Source organism: Monopterus albus, unplaced genomic scaffold (genome assembly GCF_001952655.1).
Source record: "Monopterus albus unplaced genomic scaffold, M_albus_1.0 scaffold77.1, whole genome shotgun sequence".
Taxonomy (NCBI): Eukaryota; Metazoa; Chordata; class Actinopteri; order Synbranchiformes; family Synbranchidae; genus Monopterus; species Monopterus albus.
In genome coordinates, this window is record NW_018127957.1 from 1,456,582 (window position 1) to 1,469,476 (window position 12,895).

The 12,895-nt window shown below is 41.5% G+C and overlaps 1 protein-coding gene across 4 annotated transcripts in view; it reads right to left on the reverse strand.

Annotated features, from left to right (window-relative positions):
• epb41a (erythrocyte membrane protein band 4.1a) overlaps positions 1-12,895 on the reverse strand; it is an 85,761-nt gene that overhangs the window by 55,055 nt on the left and 17,811 nt on the right. For 2 of the 4 annotated variants that reach the window (XM_020606398.1, XM_020606396.1), the window contains exons 9-14: positions 10,824-10,976; positions 10,601-10,698; positions 10,338-10,513; positions 6,953-7,200; positions 6,148-6,222; positions 5,372-5,419 (exon numbers count right to left, since the gene is read on the reverse strand). In XM_020606398.1, coding sequence (XP_020462054.1) covers positions 5,372-5,419; positions 6,148-6,222; positions 6,953-7,200; positions 10,338-10,513; positions 10,601-10,698; positions 10,824-10,976 — 798 coding nt within the window. The remainder of the gene's footprint in view (positions 1-5,371; positions 5,420-6,147; positions 6,223-6,952; positions 7,201-10,337; positions 10,514-10,600; positions 10,699-10,823; positions 10,977-12,895) is intronic. The other 2 variants (XM_020606397.1, XM_020606399.1) reach the window with 2 other exon arrangements.

The following is a 12,895-nucleotide window of genomic DNA, read 5'->3' on the forward strand; positions in this document are numbered from 1 at the left end:
GTTCTGACCCTCACCTTTGGTCATGACCGAAAGGGCAAGATCCCGGATACAGGCAGCCAAAACGAGCATTCTCCACAGGGTGGCCAGGTGCACCCTTAGAGATAGGGTGAGGAGCTCGGTCACCTGGGAGGAGCTCAGAGTAGAACCGCTGCTCCTCCACATTGAGAGGAGCCAGCTGAGATGGCTCAGGCATCTATTTCGGATGCCTCCTGGACGCCTTCCTAGGGAGGTGTTCCGGGCATGTCCCACCGAGAGGAGGCCCCAGGGAAGACCCAGGACACGCTGGAGGGACTATGGCTCTCGACTGGCCTGGGAACGCCTTGGCATTCTCCCGGAGGAGCTGGAGGAAGTGTCTGGAGAAAGGGAAGTCTGGGCATCTTTGCTTAGACTGCTGCCCCCGCGACCCGGTTCCGGATAAGCTGAGGAAAATGGATGGATGGATGGAACTGCTCTAAGTTGGTTCAAATCAGAAAGATTTCAATTTGTTCATGTTAATGATGAATCTTCCACACAGACTGAAGTTTGTCACGGCGTTCCACAAGGCTCTATATTAGGTCCAATTCTCTTCACTTTATACATGCTCCCTTTAGGCAAAATTATCAGGAAGCACAGCATAACTTTCCATTGCTATGCAGATGATACTCAGTTATATTTATCTATGAAGCCAAATGAATCAGATCAGCTGGTCAAACTTCACGCATGTCTTAAAGACATAAAGGCCTGGATGGCCTGTAACTTCTTACTTCTAAACTCTGACAAAACCAAAGTCATTGTGCTTGTGCCTGAAAACCTTAGAAATCTGCTGTGTAATCATATACTGTAGTTACTTTAGATGACATAGCTCTCGCCTCCAGTACTACTGTGAGGAACCTTGGAGTCATCTTTGATCAGGATACAGTATGTCCTTTAAATCACACATAAAGAGCACTTCGCTCTCAGAGTGCAGGTTTACTTGTGATTCCTAGAATCCACAGAAGTAGAATGGGAGGCAGAGCCTTTAGCTATCAAGCTCTCTTATGGAACCAACTCCCAGTCTCAGTTCGGGAGGCGAACACCCTCTCTACCTTTAAGATTAGACTTAAGATGTTCCTTTTTGATAAAGCTTATAGTTAGGGCTGGATCAGGTGACCCTGAGCCTTCCCTTAGTTATGCTGCTATAGGCCTAGGCTGCTGGGGGGCCCCACGATGCTCTGAGTTTCTCTCCCCTCCCCTCTCCTGTACTCTCTCTCTATGCCACCATTACACATTACTAACTTTGTGTCTCCTCTCCGTGTGTCCTTTCTGCAGGTTGCCCTGGGTCTGGAGCTCTACGTCTCTGACAAGCAGTCACCGGCCACATCAACCTGACCAGTGTTTGATTGTTTGTTGTGTCTTGTTGCTTTTCTTCTTTTCTCTCTCCCCTATCCACTCCCCCAAACCGGTCGAGGCAGAAGGCCACCCACCAAGAGCCGGGGTCTGTCGGAGGTTTCTTCCGTTAAAGGGAGTTTTTCCTCCACTGTCACCAAGTGCTTGCTCAAGGGGGATTTGTTGGGTTTTTCCTATGTAATAATAGTGATAACAGTAAGGTCTAGACCTTACTTTGTAAAGTGTCCTGAGATGACTTTTGTTGTGATTTGGTGCTATACAAATAAAATTTGATTTGATACATCTTTTGAGAAAAATGCTACCGCACATGTACACTCATGGGGCACTTTATTAGGCACACCTGTACTATGTACTTCCACCTGAACATCTGTGTTTATGAGGCTCAGAATAGTTTTTGGTGAAATTGTCATAAATGTATTGTCATGAAAATTACATTATTAAGTATGTTTTAAACTGTGTTCTAATCAATATATTAACCAATATATGTTATTCAATGGATTTTAAGCTTTCAGAACAGACTACAGATCACAGGGACCTGTGAGACACTCCATGTGTGAACTGAAGGACATGTTTTATCTTTGTTTTCAGTATTCTATGTGTTGTTATATGTTCAGCCAGGATGGCATTCCAGACTTAAAGGAGCCAGCCATAAACTCTTTCCTGCCATATATTGTGAAGATGAAAGGACAACATATTTATCGTCTGAGGGGTTATCAGGGCAAAGCCTCTCAAGTTAACTTGAGTACCAGTATTTGTAGTTTATGAGGGCCAGTATAGAAAAGAGAGGCCAAAAACAAATTTTTTTTTATAGGAGGGTGATGAATGAACATGCTTTAAGGAGGCTAAAAGAGGATTTTATGGGGCAAAACTGGGAAGCAGTTTATAGAGAGGATGACTTAGATAAAGCATATGAGCAATTTTTAAACATATTTAAGACTGTATATGACAGGAACTGTCCTCGTTGAGGTCAAAATATTAGGAACAACTTGAGCTTCGTAAACAGATGTTAAGGTGGAACTGTTGCATTTAAGTGCATACAACTGTACATTTGTACCTAATAAAGTGGCCGGTAAGTGTATACCACTGTACAGCATCAATGCATCCCTGAATCTCTGGCAGTGTTTCATAGGCAAAATGCTAAGACTGCAACCTAAAACTACACAAAACTGTTTGGCCTGGACTGGCACAGACTAAACTTTATTGTTACGGTTTAGTCGACCTCACCAGGAGGGTGAGGGAGAACTGAGGTAGGACTCAATATGGCTGACCTAGGTGCTAGTGAAAAAAGGTGATTTAATGGTGAAAAAACAACGTAGTACAGAGTCCATAATACATACAACCAGGGAAGGGCAGTGATGACTAAGGGGACTAGTACGACCAAGGGAGTAGACAGGGTAACAACAGGAACTAGGAGAGGAGGACGGACAGGGGAACAGACATGCTAACCAGGAGGATAGGCGAACGAAAATGGAACTCCACAGCACAGGAACTGTCAGCGTGGAAAACAAAATACGTCTGCTGCATACCACAACTATCGGACTGTTACAGGGTATGCACGTTACAATAGTTACTGTTGCGTTAACTTAGGGTAAGTAATGCTCTGGCGATGGCGGAGCGTCTGCCAGAGGTATAAATAAGGAGGGAGTCAATCAGCGGGATGCACCCCAGCTGTGTGCACCAACAAGCGAATCGCTAATTACGAATGCAACACAGCTGAGGTACGAATCCCGCAGGTCAAGAGAACAGAGGAGAGAAAGGCGGACAAGAGGCAGGTCACGCCGAGCGGACCTGACATTTATCCCCAACACATACCATCACCTACAACTAGTCAACGAAGTAATGTAATCCAGCAGTTACAGAGAAGCATTATCATTCATATCGAGTCATGTTTCAGGTCACCTGGTGAATCGATGTCCAATAGTCCCACTTTTTTACACACATTTCTGACCTTTACCGACCCCAAGAGAAATATCTGCTGACTGGATGCTATGCTAGCTAGCTGAGCTTATCATCGATATCTGTTCAAATCTACAGTATAGTGTTGCCATTGCAAAAAACCATGGAGTGTTAGGGCCACCAGTAGGTGAAAAATTTGAGAATATTCAAGCTGGCATCATAGCAACTACAAAATTCACTATAAAAGGCTTCAAACTGATACTTAAGAAACAGAAAATATGAATAGCAGGGATCGTGTACCTGTGTTTGACCCCAGTATTCAAGAGCTGCTGTTAGTTTTACAAACTGCCAGATGCCACTGTGCTTTCTGTGTCTGAGGCCCCAAATAGAAAGACAGTCCCAAAGCTTCAAAAGGCTTCATCCCTTCATCACCACAAATCAGACCAAAGTGTCTTTTCTCTGATACACAGCATGATCTTTATAGGTGATCATCTCAGTGCAGGACTGCAGCTTGCACTGTTTCCACACAGAAGACAGCATTAAAACATTGTTGTATTGTTTATATACAGCAGGTATGGACAATCAGAGCTGAAGTTCACCCAACAAATCTTGGGCAAAAGTGTTTTCACACTACTGTGTTGGTTTTCTTAGGCCTTTCAAAGTACACCTTCATTTGACAATATTTGTAAAATGGTCTTAAACTTGTATAGCACTTTACTACACTTTTACAGCACACTCAAAGCACTTTTACACTACTCGGCCATTCGCACTCCCAAACACTCACTGAACTTGGGGTTCAGTGTCTTGCTCAAGGACACTTCGACATGTTGACTGGACAAGCGGGGAATCGAACCGCTAAACTTCCGGTTAGGAAATGACCCGCTCTACCTCCTGAGCCACAGTACTTTTTGTACTGTACATACAAGGACAAGGCTTTGGCTTCAAATTGCATTTATGCATGATAATCATACATTAAATTCTTAGTTCACATTGTTCAGTTTTAACTCGTTGCTTTAATCACTAAATGATTAAAGTGATATGTAAAGCGGATGAGAGATCGGGTGTTTCCATTACCAGTGGGACTAGGCTAAGTGTGTATCTACTACTAGAACTGTGTGTATATACCCAGTATATTTCTGTATTTATAGGTACTTTATTTTTTAGTTTCCTAATGCACATTCCTTTTTCTTGTTTGTACTTTGTTTTGTTCTCTCAGTCTTATCTTGTGTACTCATTGCCTTATGGAAGAGCAGTGTACATGCACATTGAGAGCCACTGCACCTGAGTCATATTCCTCATGTGCCCAACACAGGAGCTGATTCTGATTACGATTACAGAGAATTAAAATAAACATACAGTAATAGTTTTGATGTTTCGTATAAAATTAGTTTGCTCTAAAAAAAGATATTGTCCTCATAACATTATGATTTGATTCTAGTGGCTCTGACCCTCCGATGCTCTGATGAAGGCCATTGCCTGAGAAAATTCAGCCATAATAATGAAATACTAAGCTCCACGGGCATCTCTGCTTTCATGGTGTGCCACTTTTCTTGACTTTTTAACTCTTGATTTTTGATGTTGAGCACCCAGTTGAAATACATTTGTTTCTTTTTTTAAGATGATGTGGTTATCAGGTTTGTAAACTGTATGTTGTGTCTCCTCCCAGCATGACCTGTGTCCTTCATTTGACCTGCAAATCAATGAACACATCTACTATACATGCTATATAGACAATAAATGCTACTGAACTGCAGACACATATTAAACAGCAGTTTAAGAAAGAAATTTCGTGCAGAGTCTATTGCTGGCTGCACTCTATGGAGACCAGCTGACTTGTCTTCTGTAGTACCTTATTCAGGTGTCAATAATAATGGAATGACAGTGACCAAATAATAACTTGCACATCCAATCTAATAGCAAGGACATGTACAGTAGAAGCCTTCACAGAAAGACAAACAATCTGAAATCAAGGGATTAAAGCACCTGGTGTCTGTAATGGAAAACAGCAGTGTTGGACAACATAAAAGCAAATTAAAAGTCTATTAATGCACAACTGATGCAGGGATGAGGATGGTGAGTCAGCAAAACACCGGCTCAGAAGCTTGCTAACCTTCCTCACTCGCACCATCTCCGTCTTTGTTTTGTCCTGAGGAGAGCGCTGCTCCCCCGGAGAAAGAAAGACACAGTCACTATACGTTAAGCTCTAACTCAGCAACAAACATCCATCTATCCATTTGTAACAGAATAAAGATCATATAACACTTTAAAGCTTCCTTTGACAGTGATACTGTGGACTGATAACACGTACCAGTATCAACAAAAAAAGTGAACCTTCTCCACTACAAGTTGATTCCCAAGGTATTCGGACCGCTCCACTGTTTGTGAACTTCATTTTATTGTAGATGTCATTTTGAATGGATAAACTTGCCATGTTGCCCATCAATCAACACTAAATAACACACAATACACACATGCATGCAGTGGGCACTTCATTAGGTATACCTGTACATTTGAACACTGTCTAACACAACAGACCTGCCATAACATCTTTATGAAGCTCATAATGTATCAGCTTTCAGTAGGATCATCAGAAACCTATGAATTCACTTATATATTTTTTTATTGAGGTCACTGATAAAGGTGGTGTTGTCCTGGACTGCATTACTTTCAGTGGTGTCTCTATAGTGTTGTTCCCACCATTTACATAGATGAGGGGTTCAGATTATTAGGAACACGTCAGGTACAGCACCACGTTTAACTAGGACCTCGATTATAAACTATTTTTGTTCATATTGTTTATAAATAAAGTGCTCAGTGAGTGTAAATACTGTATGTAGTTATTTATATATGGGATCAACAGTCGGCTCATGCACCGAGCAAACAAACCTGGCTCTTTCTGTCTCTTTCATAATTGCCGGTGGGCACAGAGGGGGAGTGCCTCCGCTCTCTCCTGGCCACTGTCTGGTAGCACAGATAACGCACACACATCAGGACAGATTCTAGGTACAACCAGGGCTTAAACCTTCCACAAAACACTTCTGTTTCCATACTAAACTAAAACAAAAAGTTTCAACTGTTGAAGAGTTTCTCTTTCATACTGTATATCCTGGCTACACTGGCAACAAAATTATATTTGTACTTCTGGCACTGCTCCGTACTAATCATACATTCCAATGAGGGCTAAGAGACTCCATGTGAACACTTAAACCAATAGGCAGCCATTCTTTTGCAAAGAAATAAGTGTACTTATCAAAATGAAGGTATTTTTAAGGCCAGTTATTAGATTCTATTTGCTAAAAAGAGAGGATGCATGCAGTTTGAAAGGTTGCAATGTTCAAAACCTGTAGCTATGACACAATGCATTTTAGTATTTGAAGCTCTCCTCCTGTTGGTAGACAGTTTACAGTACAACCCAGTGGCCTTACAAGTTAACTTTACATTACTTTGCTTCTCATGGCATTTATGATGTTTGCTATATTATTATTGGACAACTCCTTATGTAGCTTTTTATGCCTCTGCACTAGTGATAGTTTAACGTTTGAAACTGAACTGTAAATATGACCCTTGTATAACTGTATGTTTTCATCACTGTCTACCTCTGGCGCCCTGTAAACTTCCCTCTTCTGTTCATTAATGAACAAACGTAAAGCTTGATGGTACAGTACATAGGTACATACAGTATGTCCACTACCTTGATTTCGGGAGTGGCCTTTGGTCTGGGGCTATGGCTCTTGGTGTACTGAGGTAGCAGACTCTCTGCCCTGAACTCTGCCTTCCGGTCTGCAGAGCGGTAGCCTTTAGGTGTGCAGCCATCATGATGGTCAAAGCGAGGCAGGGTGGGGAGCAGCGGTGATGGGGCTGCCTCTCCAGGAGACACCAGCGACATAACGGGGGCACTGACCGGCCGAGTAGATTTGTTGTCAGGAGTGGACGCCATGGCTGTAGGGGACAGAGAGCAGAGACAACGGGCTCACTTTAAAAGCAATGCAAAACAAACGAAAAACCATTTATTAACATACTGTAGTGTCTGAGCTCTTCACCCTATCTCTAACGCCATACGCCCTTCAAAGAAACTTGCTCCAGCTGCTTGCTTTCAGTCACATTCTTTCAGCCGAAACCCAAAGCTCATGAGCACAGTTGAGGGTTAGAATGTACTTGGTAGAGCTTTGCCCTCAGACTCACTGTGACTCTTGAATTCCATCTTGTCTCATGAACAAGACCCTGAGACTACCACGGTCGGAGAAAACCATCCCAGTGTGCACTGGCAGTCACAGGTCGATCAAACAAGAAGACGCAGATCCTCCTCAAAAAAAAGCAGAGCTGCAGTGTTGAGGTCATCAAACCAGACACGCCTCTCTGACAGCGTCTCAACAGCCATAGAATATAGGAAACTTCAAAGTTCAGAGTGGTATTGTATTTATACAAGATGACATACTGAAAATGTAATATTATATCTGCCATGCACTGCACAAAGCCGCTGCATTTTACAAAAACAACAAAGCTACATTAATAACATTTCAACAAAATGATAACTTTAAACTTTAATGTGTATATACATATACATATATATATATATATATATATATATATATATATATATGTGGTCTAAAAATTTTCACAGGAAACGTTCGGTTTCATGTAGTCATGGAGAAAAGTTGAAGGACTTGAGACCAAACAAACAGACTGACTCTCATTGAAGGACCAGACTGCTTTATAGCCTCATCTAAACTTTACTGGATTTGGGAGAGTATGCTGCAGCCATAACCACATTATTTGTGCCTGTTTTGTGTGGCCATGTTTATGTGAGATGCTAGGATCTGTGTGAGATGCAAAAACCATTGAATGGCGATCCTTAAGTGTCTCATTGTGATTGCCTGGAGTGGTGGATTCAGCTGACAGTCCTCTGGAGGCTCATCCCTTTCACACTGTCCCATTGTTTTTACGTTGTCATTTAGTATTTATTAACTCAACTCAACTCAATTCAACTCAACTTTATTTATAAAGCACTTTAACACAGCCAAGGCCAACAAAGTGCTTAACATAAGAAACAATTCAAAACATCTAAAAACGTAACAACTACATTATTTAAAATACCAATAAAATAAAATAAAAGAACCAACATAGCAAAATAACAAAATACTATCAACCAAAACACAGCCAAAACAGAGTCTCATGGCATATCAAACGCCAAGGCATACAAATGAGTCTTCAAGTAAGTTTTAAAAATAGCCAACGAGGGGGCCTGCCTGATGTAAAGGGGCAGCGCATTCCATAGCTTAGGAGCCACGATGGAAAACGCTCTGTCCCCTCTCAGTTTACGCCTGGCCCTCGGTACATCCAGCAAGAGCTGGTCAGCTGATCTGAGGCACCAGGAGGGACTATAATGAAATAAAAGCTCAGCAAGGTACAATGGAGCAAGACCATTTAAAGACTTAAAAACAAATAAAAGAATCTTAAAATGAATCCTGAAAGACACTGGAAGCCAATGAAGGGATGCCAAAATAGGAGTTATATGCTCCCTTTTACGCACCCCAGCCAAGAGACAGGCAGCCGCATTCTGAACCAATTGTAGACGAGCCAGTGATGACTGGCTGACTCCAACATAAAGAGTGTTACAGTAATCCAAGCGTGATGTAATAAATGCATGGATTACTGTCTCAAAGTGCTGGCGTGAAAAAAAGGGCTTTAGCTTCGCTATCTACCTAAGGTGGAAAAAAAGAGATTTCACAACTGCATTAATTTGGCGATCAAACTACAGATCAGAATCAATTTTTACGCCCAAATTCAGGATCGTCTGTTTCTCGTACTGCTCCAGGTGACCTAAGTCAACTGAGGGTGGGTCACCAGACTTATCTGGGCCAAACACCGTTACTTAATGAAAAAGGGCACCATGCTTTCTCAGGATGGAACCAAGAGGCAATAGATATAATGAGAACAGCAAAGGCCCCAGAATCGATCCCTGCGGAACCCCCACAAGACAGTGGGGATTTTTAAAACATATCAAATATGACACTTTAAAAGAATATTTTGCAAGAAAAAGATAAGGGCCAAATTATCACCAAAATAATTCTCCTTGAGAGCTAGTATAACATATACAAAACTTAACGTCGTCATATTGATTATGTCGGGGTCACAGCCGAGGAAGGTGCAGCTGTGTCATCTCTGCATTTTTTCCACGTCTAACTTAGTGCGACACTCACATGCCAGAGATACACTGAAGCTTAGTACTGAAGTCCTTCCTCCTTTTCATACTGACAGTAAACTGACCCCTATATTGTGCAGTGTGGTGGGCCATTCATACAGACTCATACCCTGGAGACAAGAGACAATCCCACCCCTACTCAGAGACCAAATGGCACCCAGTGGTGCAGTTCTACAAATGCCATCTTATGTGTGGAGCAGCAAACTAGTGAGTCAGTCACTCTTGCTTTGTTTCTCTTGTTAAACAGAAGCATATAGTATTTTCCACTGCACTTAATTAACTCAAATTAAATGAAAAGTCGATAGCCACAGTTAATGGCTTCCCAATTCTCTAAAATAGACCTTTAATGATCTGCTGAGACTTCATAAAAACCAAAGCATGAACACACATCTACAATTCACACTAAGGTTCAGATGGCATTAAAATGAGGCTTCAACAGTTTAAACTATACAACTTTTCATTTTAGTCACAGTTTCCTTACTGAGCCCAGGCAGAAGGATACATCCTGTTAGTTGAATAAAGGTTTGGTGCCACAACACCACACCTGCTATAACCCTGCGCCCTGGCTGTCATGTGTAGACAGACACCCCCTAGATTTGACTAACCCCTACACATTAGCTTTGGCTGAACCTTTTGATACATTTTTTGCATACAAGGAGTACTTTGGATTTTCTCTTCCATTTCTCTACTGCAGTCATGTCACAGAGGAGTCACTTCGCAGCCAGTATGGACAATAGGAAGCATTACAGCGGCCAGTAACTCTTTCAATGTACAGTTGACCCCTAGCATCAACTTCTGTAACTCAGTAACTGGCAGTACTGGCCTGAACTTTCACAAACTCTGGTGGGATCAGTATGCAGGTGGAAAAAGGTACCTCCATCCAGGCTGCATGAGTTCCTCTTGCTGGACGAACGCTGGAACAGAGGAGCTGGTCTGTCGATCAAAGAGCTTGCTTGTCTGGTCTGGGCCTGAGTCCTACCACTGTAGCGAAACTTAGAGCCCAGTGCCAGGAACTTTCTAGGAGTGGTGGCCATCTCAGTAGAGGTCAGCCTGCGCACACAGAACATTGATACTGACAGCAAGCAGGAACATCTCGAAAAAACACTGCGCAGCCAAGTGAACAAACTAAGAGCCCACCTGAAGAAGGTATGATGTTCTACACATACTTTCCACAGTTTTTTGGCTGCCTTGTAACTGGGTAGTTTGAATCCAATTGCACTCTCATACTGTTCCACCTGTTGAAACAATAAACACAAACCTGCTAAACAGAAGACTAATGAAATGAACTTGCAACAAATTTCATTAAACAATGAACGACAGATTCTATAGGTGGATAAATATTTGCTGATAAACACGGTACCTCAGATGGTCTTATTTTGATGAAGAAGCTACTGCGTTTGTATGAGACCTTGAGGACTTTGGGCCAGGGGAAACGGTTGATCCTCAGCTTGTCTTTGTAAACCATCAGACCACTGGAGCAAACCCCCAGCATGATGTCAACACCATCCAGATCCTGACAGAGAGGCCAGACTAGTTCCATCAACTATCTACAAATTAAGAGCTTTTGAACACTGGAATGAACAACAAAGATAAAGAGAAATCCTAAAGGACAGGTCTGCGATTTTCAAATTGGTCTGAACACAGTAGTGAAGTACTCATACGTATGTGCTGTACATGAGAACAGGTCTTAGTTACTGTAACTTTGCCAGTTTTACACATCAAACCTGTACAGTTTCATTAAAAAGGTGACTGCTGTAAAAAACGCACAGTTTATCTGAGGCTCCAATGAAACTTCACCTGTCCCACTACACTAATTCGAGTCGGTATCTTTCAGAGTTCAGTTTATTTATACCAAATTTAGCTTGTTTCCCTGGATAGTGGTTCCCTGTTGTGGTGGAGGTATACATTCTAATAGCAGTGTGTACATTTGTTGTTGTTAACCAGTCTGTACTTCTGAAGTTAAGCTCCGATTTAACTTGGAAGCAAGTCTGCAGATTTGATGGAAAATTTTTTGCGGTTTACGATCTTAGGACACCCGCAAAACCTGTTCCAAATCTGTTTTTGGATTATATTTGTGCATATGTGACATCTCGAAGATGTTCCAACTTTTTCTCCAGTTTATTTCTACTGCGTTTGTGCCTCGTACGAATTAGACCATAGTTCATGTCTGCATTTATCTAGGACGTCCTGAAAGAGACAAGTGATAGGTGAAATCTGTGGGCGTTTTTGCTCAGGAACCAGAAAGGTCCAAGCCGTGGCTAACACTGGACATAAATACAGTTACCACAGTATGAGAAACGCCACAAGAGGACTGCTGTGCCATCTCCAATCAAGCAAACACAGCTCAGGAGGGGGTAAGAGCAAAGAAACACAGTATATTGTTGTTTCTCAGTCAGCCAAACTAAAGTTACATATGTGTAAGATACTGTTTCTTAAAAGCCTGCAGTGATGACTAGCAGTTCACCTACAGTGTTATGGTGACACTGACGCAGCTGTATTCAGTAGACTGTTAGTGAATGACGAGATACAGGGCCATATTATGATGAGCAAGAGAGGCTGCAATATTGATTATACATTTACATGAGTAATAAAAAGGTTCCGGTAACAGAACTTACAAGTTGCTTCTACAATGTATTCCTCCACCACAGCTCATGGAAGAACTACTTTCCTGGGAAACAAAAGAAAGAAAATGTATCTTAAATAGACTGCAACTTTGAAAAATACCAACTAGAGTTAGCTTAGTGGGACAACACAGAGAAAGGAAACACCGCTGGGAAAAAGAGAGTTGAGAGAGAAGAGAAAAATCTGAACAGAGCCGATTTGGCATTATTTCTGCTCGACAGGTTTTGGAGCAGCAATGGTGGAGCAGCGAGAGGGTGGACTGGGAGGCACAGAATCGATTTCAAGTCTCATATTACTGTTTTTTTTTGTTGTTGTTGTTGTTTTTACTTACAAATGTTGTGGATTAAGTGAATTTGATAAGGGTTTCAAAAGGATTTAGATTCTGTAAGCTGGTTTGATACTGGATTTGGATTCTATAAACTGATGTCAAACCAACATCCCATACAAGGAATGTCCCATGCTAATTTACCATTCACATACAGTAAAACATAACGTTTTAATTTATTGTTGCGAATGCTAAAAATTGCTTAACTGATAAGTGATATGTCATAAATATAATTTCCAGTATCTTACTGGTGTATTACTTTGTGAACAAAAAATTTTTTCTTCACCCAGCTTAACTTAGTATCAAGAGTCTCATTATATTAGCTTAAAAGTAGTAAGGTTTGGTAAACTTAGTTATTGTAATATATCAAATTTATCACATTTGTAAGAGTAAAGTATTGTAAGATAACTTATTACATGTGAAATGTTTTTTCTTGTTGTTTGGTTATGGCATCCAAACGCAGCACAATGGTGTGGCTTTTTCCA